This window comes from Lynx canadensis, chromosome A3 (assembly GCF_007474595.2).
Source record: "Lynx canadensis isolate LIC74 chromosome A3, mLynCan4.pri.v2, whole genome shotgun sequence".
Classification (NCBI taxonomy): domain Eukaryota; kingdom Metazoa; phylum Chordata; class Mammalia; order Carnivora; family Felidae; genus Lynx; species Lynx canadensis.
The window spans coordinates 6,227,078-6,240,958 of NC_044305.1; the positions used below are offsets into that span (position 1 = coordinate 6,227,078).

The 13,881-nt window shown below is 46.4% G+C and overlaps 1 protein-coding gene and 1 long non-coding RNA gene across 5 annotated transcripts in view; both read right to left on the minus strand.

The window, feature by feature from the left end:
• The window catches only part of CASS4 (Cas scaffold protein family member 4), a 37,873-nt gene extending 30,015 nt beyond the window's left edge, over positions 1 to 7,858 (minus strand). The window contains exon 1 of one of the 3 annotated variants that reach the window (XM_030309340.1): positions 7,362 to 7,848. In XM_030309340.1, coding sequence (XP_030165200.1) covers positions 7,362 to 7,397 — 36 coding nt within the window. In that variant the 5' untranslated portion in view covers positions 7,398 to 7,848. Of the gene's footprint in view, positions 1 to 7,361 lie in introns of all 3 variants that reach the window. The other 2 variants (XM_030309339.1, XM_030309342.1) reach the window with 2 other exon arrangements.
• A 2,068-nt stretch (positions 7,859 to 9,926) lies between these two features.
• On the minus strand, positions 9,927 to 13,275 carry LOC116737971. 2 transcript variants are annotated; one of them, XR_004343347.1, is made up of 2 exons: positions 12,541 to 13,275; positions 9,927 to 10,422 (listed from the first exon to the last, which is right to left on the minus strand). It is a non-coding gene; the product is annotated as an uncharacterized LOC116737971 (long non-coding RNA). The 2 variants fall into 2 exon arrangements; XR_004343348.1 differs by lacking the exon at positions 12,541 to 13,275 and adding an exon at positions 10,919 to 11,459.
• Positions 13,276 to 13,881: the final 606 nt, after the last annotated feature.

Genomic DNA, 13,881 nt, shown 5'->3' on the forward strand with positions numbered 1-13,881 from the left:
CACCACCTCCAAGCTCACTCCTGACCAGCCAGCCACGTCCCTGACTTATCGTTTACAATACCTAGTTGGAAGCAGCTTCTGGGAGTGGTTGAGGCTCAGTCCCAGCTTGTGAGAAGCTCATCGATGGAGGAGAGTGAGAAACTAGGAACTTTTCGGGGCCTCCCTAACCTCACCTGAAAGCGGGGTGGCCGTGCAGCGTTCCCGAGTGGCTGCAACACCTCGCCCCCTGCATGGTTTCTTTCCTTATACTTCTCTCTCACCCCAGGAAGGAGGGCGGGGGCAAGAACATCACAGGTAGGGTCCTTTCCTTCTTAGCTTCCTTTCCTCTCCTCCTCCTTTCTCTCTTTTTGGAGGGAAACAAAGAGGAAAGGCAGGGGAGATACAAAAGGTGTTTTGTGCTGTTTGGTCCCCAGCGACTGTATGACCTCGGATGAGGAGGAAGCTTCGTCTAAGACTGCACTCCTTCGGCCTCGCGCCTATTCACAGCACGTCATATCCATGGGCCACCAGTACAGAGTTTTACTCAAGTCACGTGTTAAATTAAGCCGATTAAAAACAACTCTCCCTAAGCAATATTACCTATAGAACTACATTCAATGAACTAGTCTTAGTTTTTCTTTTTTAATTTTTGAAAATGTTTCTTTATTTTTGAGTCAGAGAGAGACAGAGCATGAGCAGGGCAGGGGCAGAGGGAGAGAGGGGGAGACAGAAACTGAAGCAGGTTCCAGGCTCTGAGCTGTCAGCACAGAGCCTGATGCGGAGCTTGAACCCACGAACCGTGAGATCCAGACCTGAGCCAAAGTCAGATGCTTAACCGACTGAGCCACGCAGGCGCCCCTCTTAGTTTTTTCTGATGCACGTTAAAATGCATTATCTAGAGGCACCTGGGTGGCTCAGTGGGTTAAGTGTCCCACTCTTGGTTTCAGCTCAGGGCATAATCTCACAGTTCACGAGTTTGAGCCCCGGGTAGAGCTCTGTGCTGACAGCTCAGAGCCTGGAGCCTGCTTTGGATTCTGTGTCTCCCCTTCTCTCTGCCTCTCCACCACTCCTGCTATCTCTCTCTCTCTGTCTCGAAAATAAATACACATTTAAAAAATTTAAAAAAGTTTTTTAATTAAAAAAAGTCTTAGGAGAGTACGCAGAACGTTAGAGACAGGTGTGTGTAATTGGCCCTTGATCTCACAGTGCTTGTTGATCTCCTCACTCTGGGCAACGTTCGCGTAGGAAAAAAGCAACTTCAAGTACTCGCCATCTATAACTGACTCTCGCGTTCTTTCAACCTCGGAGCGAGTTGAAATTCTGAAGTGGAAATTCTGAAGCGGAGGGAACATCCCACAAAGCCCTTTGTACTTTTCGTTAACCAGAGGGCAAACATCTCCAAGGGAGGAAGGCCCCTACTGCTTTCTCATCTCTTTCCTTGTTTGCTCTTCTCCCCAAGTGACAGACTGCCTGTGATAGGTGCGTCACTGAAGCTGCTCTTGATTCTCAGGACAAGCAACACTTTAAAGGAAAAAAAAGAACAATTCTGTGTGTTCAGTAACTCATAAGCCGAGCTGCTGTTGCAGGTGCGGGACATATGGCCTTCTTGCCACTGGCTCTGTCCTCATGGTGTGGACACAGCGTCCTCCAATCGAATACACAGATGGCTTATGAGCATACATTTGGAAATGGTTCCTAAACTATTTATTTCCCCTTTTTCACAGCTCATGCTGGGACAGTCGAATATCACTTGTAAGGCATATTTTCTACCAGCCCCCCACCTTCCTCCTTTGAAGTTATTTCCTCTCCAAGAACTTGTCATTTCCTCCCTTAGTCATTCTATTTCCAAAATGACCATGTTCTGTTTCTACGGCTGCTTCCCCATTCGATTACCATGTAGGCCACTTTCCTTCGAATAGTCTGGTAAATTCTGGGATCGTGATGGTATTCTGTTTAGTTCTTATTTTTTTTTTTTTTTTAGTAGTGAGCTCTATAGCAAATAAAACATTAAGAGAATAAAAGTTTTTAAACAGGAGTGATAATATAGTGTTATTATATTCTATTCTATTTTTATATTACATGTTATATTATATATTCTATTTTCTATTACATTTTTATTAACTAAAATGACAGTTTATTTTATTGAGAAAGGGACCTAGACATTTGTGTTCTTTGTGGCATTTAGAATGGTGCCTGGCGCAAAGCGGGCACTCGATATTTGTTGGATGAATGAAAGGTATATTGTCTCAACAGAAAATGGAAATAGGGTTCGTAGAAAACAAACGTCAGTTTCCAAAAAAAGAAAAAGGTGTGTGTATAGCACATGTAGTTCAATAAAACCATTTACACCTTTATTTACTATTCTTTCTGTTTACATCTCCTGCCAGTTTCAAATGTCAAAAGTTTCTCTCTCTTTGCTTTTTTTTTTTTTCTGAAAGTCAGGGCAAGTGATTCTCGTCCGTGTCCATTGAGAACATCAAGGTGGCATCTAAAATGTTAAGAGTTAAATAAGTGTTAAAAAATAAATTAAAAAATAAAAGGGGGGGGCGCCTGGGTGGCTCAGTTGGTTGAGCGTCCAATTTTGGCTCAGGTCACAATCTCGCAGCTTGCGAGTTCGAGCCCCACGTTGGGATCTGTGCTGACAGCTCAGAGCCTGGAGCCGGCTTCAGATTCTATCTCTCTCTCTCCCCCTCCCCTGCTCATGCTCTGCCTCTCTCTGTCTCTCAAAGATAAATAAATGTTAAAAAAAATTTTTTTAAATAAATAAATAAAATGGAAGAGAGGCCACCACCCTGGTCCCCTGATTTATCCCCCTCCTTCTGCTCTTCCCTGCCAACATTCCCTTTGTTGCGTAGCAGCCAGAGTGATCTCTTAAAACATAAACCGGACCATGTCATCTCCTGCTTTAAATAGGCCAGTGGCTTCCTTTGCAGTTAGAATGCAGTTCGAACTTCTTACAGGACTGACAAGGTCCTATGTGGACGGGATCCTGCTTACCCCGTTGATCTCATTTCTGCCCACTCTTTCCCTTGGTCCTTCTGCTCCAACAACACTGGCCTTTCTGTGGATACTCCACAATGCTGAATTCATTCCTGCCACAGGGCCTTTGCATTTGCTGTTTCTTTTGCCCTGAATGCTTCTGTCATCATTCAGGACTCCAGAGAGGCCCTTTCTGTCCATCACCTCTGTCAGATCACCTTGTTTTATTTTTCTTCATGGCAGTCGGCACCATCTGAAATCATGGTGTCCATTTACTCATTTACTAACTTTCTGACTCCACTAAAATATCAGCAATGTGTTGATCATCTGAACCCCAGGGCCCAATAACTGCACACCGGATGGATGGCTAAACAGTGGGCAGTGAATTGTGTTTTCAAGCTGGCTGTGGTGTCTGGGCTCTTTTGTTTTGTGGGGCAGGTGAAGCAATGGAATTGCTGCACACGGTCGGAGGGAGGCCACGGGTCCTTGTGACCTTGACCTCAGCTGCAAAGGTTTAGATCTAAGGCAACATCTGACCATGGGAGCTGGAAGGGGGCCAGTTCCCGAGAATCTAGGCTGAGTGGCTCGGGTCGGGGCCAGGTAGGGGTTAGGGAGCTTAGAGCCGGGCAGCCTCGGTTCCCAGGGGTGTGACAACTAGGAAGTGCCGTGTCTGACCTTGTGGCAGGGCAGGGCGATGTCACAAGAGCTCCATCTGCACTCTCCGTGACCTCCCATTCATTCACACACACTCCAGGTGTTTATTGGGCACCTACTAAGCGCAGGCACTGCCGTAGCACTGGAGACGCAGCCCTGAATAAGGAAGCCCAGCTCTGTCCCTGGAGGAGCTGACTCTCCAGAGGGGAAGACACATGATGATAAAAGGGACAAACGATTGAGAAAGATGATGTCAGATGTCGATAAATGAAGACGAGGCGGAGAATGAGAAAGACCAGGGAAGGTGTGGGAGGCGATTGGACGGGCGGTCCAGAAAGGCCTTGAGCAAGCGTGTGAGTGAGCGAGTGAGCGAGTGTGGAAGATGCTGGCGGGGAGGACCCACGGGACCCAACGCCCCTACATGAATGTTCCCAGGCAGGGGAAGGGGCGGGCAGTGTGGTGGGGGGCTGTGGGGAGGGGGTCAGGCACGCCTCGTGGCCCCGGTAAGTTCTCCACCTACATTCCCTCTTGCCCTTCTTCCACAGAGACTGAGTTAAAGTGTCTTACTTCCCATTCAGAGGTGCTAAAGGCACAAGGAGAACCTGTCATTGCTCCCCACCCACAAACAAGGTCCCGAGGTCCTGAGCGCTCTTGCCCAGAAGCCCTGAAGTAAGTGCAGCCTGCGCCCCTGGGAGACACATCGCCGTTGGGTCTGTCAGAGTCTAAGAATTTTGGCGCCTTTACCTCTAAGTCTTTACCGCGACCCTCCTTGAGGGGCTCTACGACCAGTACCCCCAGGATTGGGATGTAAGACAGCCAGAGGGTGTTTGCTCTTTAATCGAGGCTGAATCTGAACTGTTAAGAATATCTGAGAGTATTTAAATGTGCTTAAAACATAAATATTGGGGCGCCTGGGTGGCTCAGTCGGCTGGGCGTCCGACTTCAGCTCAGGTCACGGTCTCGCGGTCTGTGAGTTCGAGCCCCGCGTCGGGCTCCGGGCTGATGGCTCAGAGCCTGGAGCCTGTTTCCGATTCTGTGTCTCCCTCTCTCTCTGCCCCTTCCCCGTTCATGCTCTGTCCCTCTCTGTCCCAAAAATAAATAAACGTTAAAAAAAAATTTTTTTTAAATAAATATTATTTTGATCAATTCTCTGGACATGCACCCTTTAGTAATGAGGGGACAGACACTTGTTTGAAAACTCCCTTCAGAAAAGCAAGTGAGCACAGCGTCACGTTTACGAAAGACAGAAAGTGCAGCTTGTAGAGAAAATACTTTCAGAAAGTAGGTCTAAAAGATAATTTTAGGGTGGCTCAGTTGGTTAAGCATCTGACTTCAGCTCAGCTCATGATCTTGAGGTTGGTGAGTTTGAGCCCTGCATCAGGCTCTCTGTCATCAGTGCCGAGACCACCCGGGATCCTCTGTCTCCCTCTCTCTGACCCTCCCCGACTTGCGCTCGCTCTCTCTCTCTTTCCAAAATTAACATTAAAAAAATAATAAAATAGAATACCATTTCAGAAATTCTCAGAAAGCGAAGGAAAACAAATACCATGCTTATCTGACTCTGCGATTCTCCTTCAGTTCCTGGACATGTACCCCAGTGAGACAAAGGTACTAATTTCAACGTCACTTCTAATGGTGTGTATTCATCTGCACACATGTGCACACACACATGCATATTCAGAAGTCAACACAATTTGTAACAAATGGGACTGCATCGCTAAAGTACATGCAGGCTCCATTCTCATAAATAAGGCACTTTTTGAAACTGCCCAAATCCCAAACAAAGATTTACATGTAATAAAATCACTCATGCACCCTGTCTTTTAGACTTGACTTTCTTGAATGGAGTTGAACAGGGAATCAATCAGCTACAGTCCAGTAAGTCAACAGATGAGGTGTTAGACGGACCACTTTGCCACACATGAGGACTTCTACGTCTGTTGCAACCGTACTGTGTGAGCCCAGCATTTCTTATCACTAGTATCAGCAAGTTTAGTTTTCAGTTTTCTCTTGGTTTTATAAGACATTAAGGAAAACCTCGTGAAAAGCAGACAACTACACAAAGGTGAATGCTCTACCGACATGAAACCATCGGGTGACAAAAAGCAGCAGCACCACGGGACGGCGTGACAGGGCAATCGCTGGTCACCACCCACTGTCCCCAGGCCACCTTCAAGGTACGAGAGGTGCTCTGGGTCCCCTTGGCTGAACATGAAGGTGCTTCAAAGCAAAATGCACCAAAGCAGAGAACCAGTTACGTGCTATGACCCCTGACAGCATTGTGTGACCCTTTGATCAAAGAGAATTAATGAACAATAATCAAGGAGATCAACTGTGCTAAAACGAATGGAACTCTAATACGTATTGTTAATTGTGAAAGGCAAGAAGCTCGACAATGGATCAGTTACTGCTCCCATTTGTATAATAAAGCCTTTTAAACAGTGTATTATCTCACATGGGCGTCGACCGTTCTGTAGGGGTGCCCAAGAAACCCTCTGCTGAGGTTGCCTGTGGACTAGGAGTTGAAGACGTGAGTTCTTGCCCAAGTACTTACTGCCTTTATGTGGACTGATTGTTAGAAGGACATTATTAATTCAACATTAAATTTTCTTGTGTGTGATCATATTGGAGTTGTGTAGAAGAACGTCCTTGTTTTTAGGGGACACATGTTGATGTTTTGGGAGGGGGGGTGAAGGGTCATTATGCCTACAATTTGTTTCAAATGGCTTAGCAACAGCAACAACAAAGTGTGTGTGTGTGTGTGTGTGTGTGTGTAAATATACACAAATAGATGCAGACAAATGTGACAAAGTGCCAGGAATCAGTGAATATTGGTGAAGGATATACAGGGGTTTACTGAATTACTTCCCCCCCCCCCCGCCAGTTTTCCAATGGTTTAAACATTTTTCAAAGAAAAAAAAAGTGGGCACAAAATTCTAGGGTAGCTTCGATATTTACACACGATCCATACAAGAGAGGCGGTCATGGGTTACTCAGCCATAAATTCCACTAGTGACATACATTAGTATTACTTTAATAATCAACAGCATATATTTAATTCATATAAACAAGCTTCCCATTTAGTAATTGTTTCATTTTCTTTCCTGCACGACTGAAGGTTTAAAAAAGGTCTAGCAAGATAATCCCTGAGCTTTATTTTCTTTGCGTCTGAGCCATTTTTCTTTTTAAGCAGCCATTACAATGTTCTAGACAGCGAATCTTTTTTGATTCATGCCACAGACCTGAGCCCCACTCACACGTACCAGTACAAAAATTACCGGGAAATGGCATGCAGAATGCCCCCTGTGGACTCAGCAGGGGAGGCTGAAGCCAGATCTGGACTCTGCTCTTGGGAAGGAGCACGGAATCAACCTGGGAGGGACACTAAGTGTTTGCAGGGTCCAGGGAGAGGAGAGGTCAGGGTGAGCTGAGGCCAAGACCCGCATCTTGCTGGGAAAGCTGTTTGGAAGCTGAGCGGACACAACGGGATGGATTGTGTTCTCAACCCCATGAACTGGTTTCTGCGAGAAGTAACTTTCATCCGTCTCTGAATCCAACTGGTCAGGGGCTTTGGAGCACCCCTCTTTTCCACACTTAGACTTCTAGTAAACTTTTCCATCTCCAACCTACATGTTACTAGTATTCACCCTTCGACTTCATTAGAAACTTGGAACTAAAGTCAGTCATTGTCCTTAACCACAACCGGTTGTTTGGTGAACTGCCCATCCGAACGGCCCCCCGTCACTCACCCTGGGCGTGCCATCCATGATCTCTGCTCCCTTCATGCTGGTGTGAAACAGCTCCCGTGAGCTCTCCGGCTGATATCTCTGGCTTCAGAGGAGGGATTATGCAATGTCACTGCATGCCTTGGGCTGGTTCTCAGAAACTGAATTCTATGGAGCTATCTGACAACACGGGAAATTGTCACAACGATTCTCCCAGCAGGCAAACTTTCTGCAAAGCGCGATAAGAGTAAAACGAAAGGGCTGACGGAGAGGGGACAGAAATCCAGGCCACACTCACTCTTCGATGCCTGGCATCTCATTTGGTCTATAAGTAGAGAGTGTCACACATTTGCTATGTGAAACCACAAACGAAGAAAAAAAAACCACTCTTCTGCTTTGTAGGGTGAAGTTCCTACTTTCAAAGCTCGGTGTAGGAAGGCTCTGCGTTCTCATCCCACAAACACCGTGAACAACTCCCACCTGACACACCAAGCTCGTTTTCCTGATGAGAGGCCACTAGGACAAATTTGTGACCACGGTGGCTGTTTCTTTCTTCCTGCTTTCTAAACTTGTCCTGCCGACAGCCGGGAGAAAACAAGTCAAGGGGAATGCCTTAAAGGACCTGGTCCCAGCACATCTCTCCTCGGAGGCACAGTCCTCCGTGCTCTCACCCCATACCCACCCCACCTCCTGGTCTTTGCTCACAAAGCTTCACCATGAACATCTCCTGGGTGCTGACTCTGTACCAGGGCCGTGCTGAGCACCTCTCAGTACAATTCTATTATCTCTGAAATCTCATCCACCCACTGTCTGAACTTGAAGCCACACTGCTAATTCGTGCAGCTCAACACTGCTTGCTCGGTCTTTCTACTTTCCCTGAATTCCTCCTCAACGTTGAGGGAAGACATATACAGGGAGGCAGACTCCTTGCGGGGCACATTCACGTTACTTCATTTAAACAGACTGGCACCCGTTCTTCCGAACCTGCCTCAGGTAGCACCTCCGACGGGTGGTGTCTCCCATTGCTACCTTCCTGCAAGTGCTGCGCTCACTGACTGGTCTGCGTGGCACCCACTGCTGAGCAGTCAGTCCTCACGAGTCTGAGCACCAGGAAGGGTTTACTTGTGGACACGGCCGACTGATTTCTGGCTGAGACAATCCATGTTTTAAATGGGCATCGTTGTTGGAAGTTAACTTCCGGGGCCGAGTAACTGACGTGTTGCAGATGGGAGCAGATCACAGGGAGGGAACAGTGACCCTGCAGAGTGAGGACGAACTGACTTAGCGACAAGTTCAAGGCGGAGATCCCAGGAGGAGAAGGCAGAGACGGGAGGATGGGGAGTAATTTAGGGAAGTCTTCATGGGGAAGGCAAGATGTGAGAGGCGGGGGCAGATCAGGGTAGAGTGTTCCTAGCTGTAACACCATGAATATGCAAAAATAAAAAAAAAAAAAAAAGAGAGAGAGAGATGGAATTAGCAAGTTCCACTTAAGGAAAGCAAGCAGATTCAGAGGAAAGAGTAATGAGTCACAAGGGCTGAAGTTATGAATGACTGACAGACTAGCAGAAGCACTTTATCTCATTATTTGTAGGTAAGACAAAGAAATCGTTAACACAGCACTCTCGCAATGCATATAGCTAGTCATATTTGTAAGGCAAAGGCTCTACAAAATGGCAGATGATTTCCGTGTGGTTGAATGTGAATCTGGGCATTTTTCTTGCGTGTGCCTCTTCGCCCCTTTCTTCTGGCCCTACCTGCGCCTCTGTGCTGGTGGGCACGGGCCGGGCAGCATCTCGAGTAAGGAACGTGGAGGCACTACTGAGCTAAGGCTGAGGTTCGTGTCTCCAGGGTGGGAATCTGTTAACCTAAACTTGGTGCTTCCATGTATATTTAGATGTTATTATGTTATGATTCTGTTTCAAAAAGTCCCAGGGGCGCCTGGGTGGCTCAGTCGGTTGAGCGTCCGACTTCGGCTCAGGTCATGATCTCGTGGTCTGTGAGTTCGAGCCCCACGTCGGGCCCTGTGCTGACGGCTCGGAGCCTGGAGCCTGCTTCTGATTCTGTGTCTCCCTCTCTCTCTGCCCCTCCCCCGCTCGTGCTCTGTCTGTCTCTCTCTCTCTCTCTCAAAAATAAATAAATGTTAAAAAAAATTTTTTTAAGTCCTTATCCTTCACAGATATATACGGAGATATTTATGGATAAAAATGCAAGATTTGCTTCAAAATAAGAGAGGGGAAAGTGGATAGAGGTATAGATAAAATAAGATTGGCTATGAGTAGCAAATTGGGGAATCTGGGTGATGGCTACATGCAAATTCATTGTACTGTGCTGCTGACATTGAATTAAAAAATTAAAGCTTTATTTTTTTTTTTAATTTTTTTTTTCAACGTTTATTTATTTTTGGGACAGAGAGAGACAGAGCATGAACGGGGGAGGGGCAGAGAGAGAGGGAGACACAGAATCGGAAACAGGCTCCAGGCTCTGAGCCATCAGCCCAGAGCCCGACGCGGGGCTCGAACTCCCGGACCGCGAGATCGTGACCTGGCTGAAGTCGGACGCCCAACCGACTGCGCCACCCAGGCGCCCCTCAAAAATTAAAGCTTTATTAAGATATAATTCACATACCACAAAATTCATCCTTCTAAAGAGTACAATTCAGCGTCTTTTAGTATATTCAGGTTGTGCAATCATCACCATTCTCTAATTTGAGAATATTTCATTGCCCTAGAAAAAAAACCCATACCCATCGGTGGTCACTCCTCAGTCCCCTGTACCCTGGGGACCTGGCAACCATTGTTTTACTCGATGATTGATTCTTGCATATATTTGAAAGAAAGCAAAAAAGGATGGACAAACTTGTTTAAGGTCATGCAGTGATGTGACTGAGGCAGAATCCAGACTCAAGTCTCTTAGAAAAAAGGTAGACTTCACACCTGGTCCAGTTTGAACTGTTCCCACCACCTTGGCAAACTTGTGACGGTGGTTCTTCTCAATACTGAAGGGCTGACCTGGAGTTCCCAATGCAGATTGGAATGCTGTGATTTGCATTTCTTCCTCCTCCTCCTCCTCTTCTTTTTGGAAAAACCTAAATTAAAAAAACAGAATGTAGGGGCACCCAGGTGGCTCAGTCGGTTGAGCGTCCCACTCTTGGTTTTGGCTCGGGTCATGATCTCACGGCCATAAGACTGAGCCCGTGTTGGGCTCCACACTGGGTGTGGAGCTTGCTTAAAATTCTCTGTCTCTCTGGGGTGCCTGGATGGCTCAGTCGGTCAAGCATCCGCCTTTGGATCAGGTCATGATCTCAGGGTTCGTGGGTTCGAGCCCCGCATCGGGCTCTGTGCTGACAGCTCAGAGCCTGGAGCCTGCTTGGGAGTCTGTCTCCCTCCCTCTTTGCCCCTCCCCTGCTTGCTCTCTGTCTCTCGAAAATAAATAAATGCAAAAAAAAAAAAAAAAAAAAAAAATCTCTTTCTCCCTCCCCACTGCTCTAACAAAACAAACAAACAAACAAACAAACAAACAAACAAAAAGGAAGACACAAAAGCCATAGATTTGATCCTGAAATGAAACAGACTCACTCCTACCTGGATACCTAGTGTGGTATTTTGTGAATGAGGGCCTGGCGTCTCAGTTTGGTGTTTTGTCCTGTCATTTTTCTGAATGAAAGCCCTTAGACATTCGTATTTACTTAAGGCAAATGCATCCTTCTGTGCACAAACGTTGCAAGATTTCACTATTCTGGGAAATTGGGTGGCTTTCGTAATATCCCACTGACTGAAGGTTGAAACAACTAGAGAGTTCAAGGGAAACAAGTACGAGAGACTCTAATGAGGTAATCTTTTCCCCCTTAACAAATGCTACTGAGAACAGTAGTTTGGATGAATTTTCTCCTCAAAACGTAGGGCGTCTGATCACTTCACTCCTAGAGCTCCTAATAAATGCGCAGGAAGGAAGACTGCTTTTGTACATGGACTGTTGTTTGGTATGCCTTATACTGTTTTCACATGAACCTCTAGCTATCAAGCTCCTTGACGGTAGTCTTTGAATGCTAGGCACTCAGTACCTGACTTTTTTTTTTTTTTTTTAATGTTTATCTATTTTGAGGGTGGGGGAGGGACAGAGAGAGATGGAGAGGGAGAATCCCAAGCAGGCTCTGCACTGTCAGCGTGGAGCCCGACACGGAGCTTGATCCCATGAACTGCGAGATCATGACCTGAACCCAAATCAAGAGTCTGATGCTTAACCGAGCCACCCAGGCACCCCAATACCTTACTTTTTAAAGTGCAGCTGGACACCAGGTGAAGAATATCCAGATCATTAAAGGCTTGGCAGGAAATGTCAGACTGCACGGCTTTAAAATCATCTGATAATCCAGTAAGTTGTAACCTCATGAAGATACCTCTAATACAGCTCTTTTCGTCAAAGTAGAATTTCATCAATTGTCACCAAATTCAGCTAAATTCCCTAACGTACAGATAAAACAGGGAAGGCTGGGATTCTACAGCTCCAGTGATTGTCAGTGCTGACTCAGTTTAATAACCTAAATTTTGAGGGGCTCCTGGGTGGCTCAGTCAGTTGGGCGTCCGACTTCGGCTCAGGTCATGGTCTCGCGGTTCGTGAGTTTGAGCCCCACATTGGGCTCTGTGCTGACAGCTCAGAGCCTGGAGCCTGCTTCGGATTCTGTGTCTCTTCCTCTCTCTGCACCTCCCATGTTCATGCTCTCTCTCTCTCTCAATAATAAACAAACATTAAAAAAAAAATAAAAAAAACCCCAAAAAACCTAAATTTTGACCCCTAGGTTGAGAGGGAAAAGGAACCAGAGCAAGACTTGAGAAACAGGATGCAGAGGAAACGTTGCAGGTGTCGAGGTGCCGCTGGGGGGAAGGCCGGGTGCTAACAGGGAGCACCGGAAAACCCAGGGCAGAAAATGGTGCCCCAGGATAACGCCTCATGGTGGGGTAAGCAGCCAGAATGCGAAGAGTAAATTCACCAAAGCGTGAGTGGGAAAGAGGCTTCACAGATTAGAATGCCCGCCAAGTGAGTTGGAAGGCGGAGAAAAGCGCCCAAAAAAGGCCAAAGGCATGAAGAATGAACGCTATAGAAATGACCGTTTTCCCAAAGGTTTTGTTGTTGTTTCAATCCACCGGGTCACTTCCTAGTCTCTGTCCTGGGTCCTGTTTGAGATCTTCATATCGGACACACCCACGTATCGTGTGTCTGCGAATTCCAAGTCCCCAAGTGCGACTCTAGTTTCTACTGCTTCTCATCATGGCGGCTGTTTCCTCACATACTGGATCATGAACCCCGGATTCTTAGATCTGTATCTGAGAGAACGGAGGCCTGGGGGAAAGAGGTGTTCTTCCTTAAATTGTGCTGGCTTCTTTCTGTCAGGTGTCTTTGGCCACCGTCAATGGGAATTGCTTTAAATTCTCAGCTGGCTTTTCTCCAAGCCACATAGGTAGTGTGAGTCGTTCCCACCTTACTTGGACAAATAGTTTATAGATGGGATTCTCCTTAAGATCTGCCCCACAAACCTGAGCCAGCACCCAGGCAGGCAGGTGTCCTCTTTCCTGGAGGCAGGGCTTTTGGCAAGTTCACCCCTTGGAGGGTAGGGGGTACCTTTCTTTGTAGGTCTTGATCAAAGCTCCCACCTTGTGGTCAGAGCTCAGAAATCATTAGGCTCCAGGGGAGTGACAAATGCCCTTGGTTCAGCTGGATGCCCTATCGGTCCTGAAGGTCTAGATTTGTGGTTTTTGGATGTTTCTGCCTCTCAGGAACTGCCTGAGAATTTCTTGCTAGCTCAGCCATCTATTTAGAGATTAAAAATAAACTCTAAACAGGTGTGTATTGAAAGGGCTCTCTAGAGTATCTGGTCCACTGTATTTTCAGAAACAGAAGTCTTCCCCCAAATCTGTTTATATCTTGCTGTGTTAAAAAAAAAAAAAAAGGGGCGCCTGGGTGGCGCAGTCGGTTAAGCGTCCGACTTCAGCCAGGTCACGATCTCGCGGTCCGTGAGTTCGAGCCCCGCGTCGGGCTCTGGGCTGATGGCTCAGAGCCTGGAGCCTGTTTCCGATTCTGTGTCTCCCTCTCTCTCTGCTCCTCCCCCGTTCATGCTCTGTCTCTCTCTGTCCCAAAAATAAGTAAACGTTGAAAAAAAAAAAAATTAAAAAAAAAAAAATCACTTCATTGATTGAGTGCATGTTGGGGATGATTTTGATTAACCACTTTAATCACAGAAAAGGAAGCTGTGACATTGAAATGACTTGCCTTACTACCTAACATGTCGCTAATACAGCTGAGGCTGTTCCCCCCATCATTGCCCTTCCGAAGGGAAACCAAAGTTTAAGGTAAAAGATTGGTTTCTTTGAATCATCGTAAGAAATGGAATTATAAAGTTTTTAGATTTTAAATTTGTAGAGTAAAAGAGATACATAGCTAAAGGAGATCTGCTATAAAAATCGTACTTCTAGAATCAAACACTAAAAGAAGAGCATGAAAGTTTCCAGTCCAAAGTCATGACTGCTGTTGGAGAACACATGTTCAAATA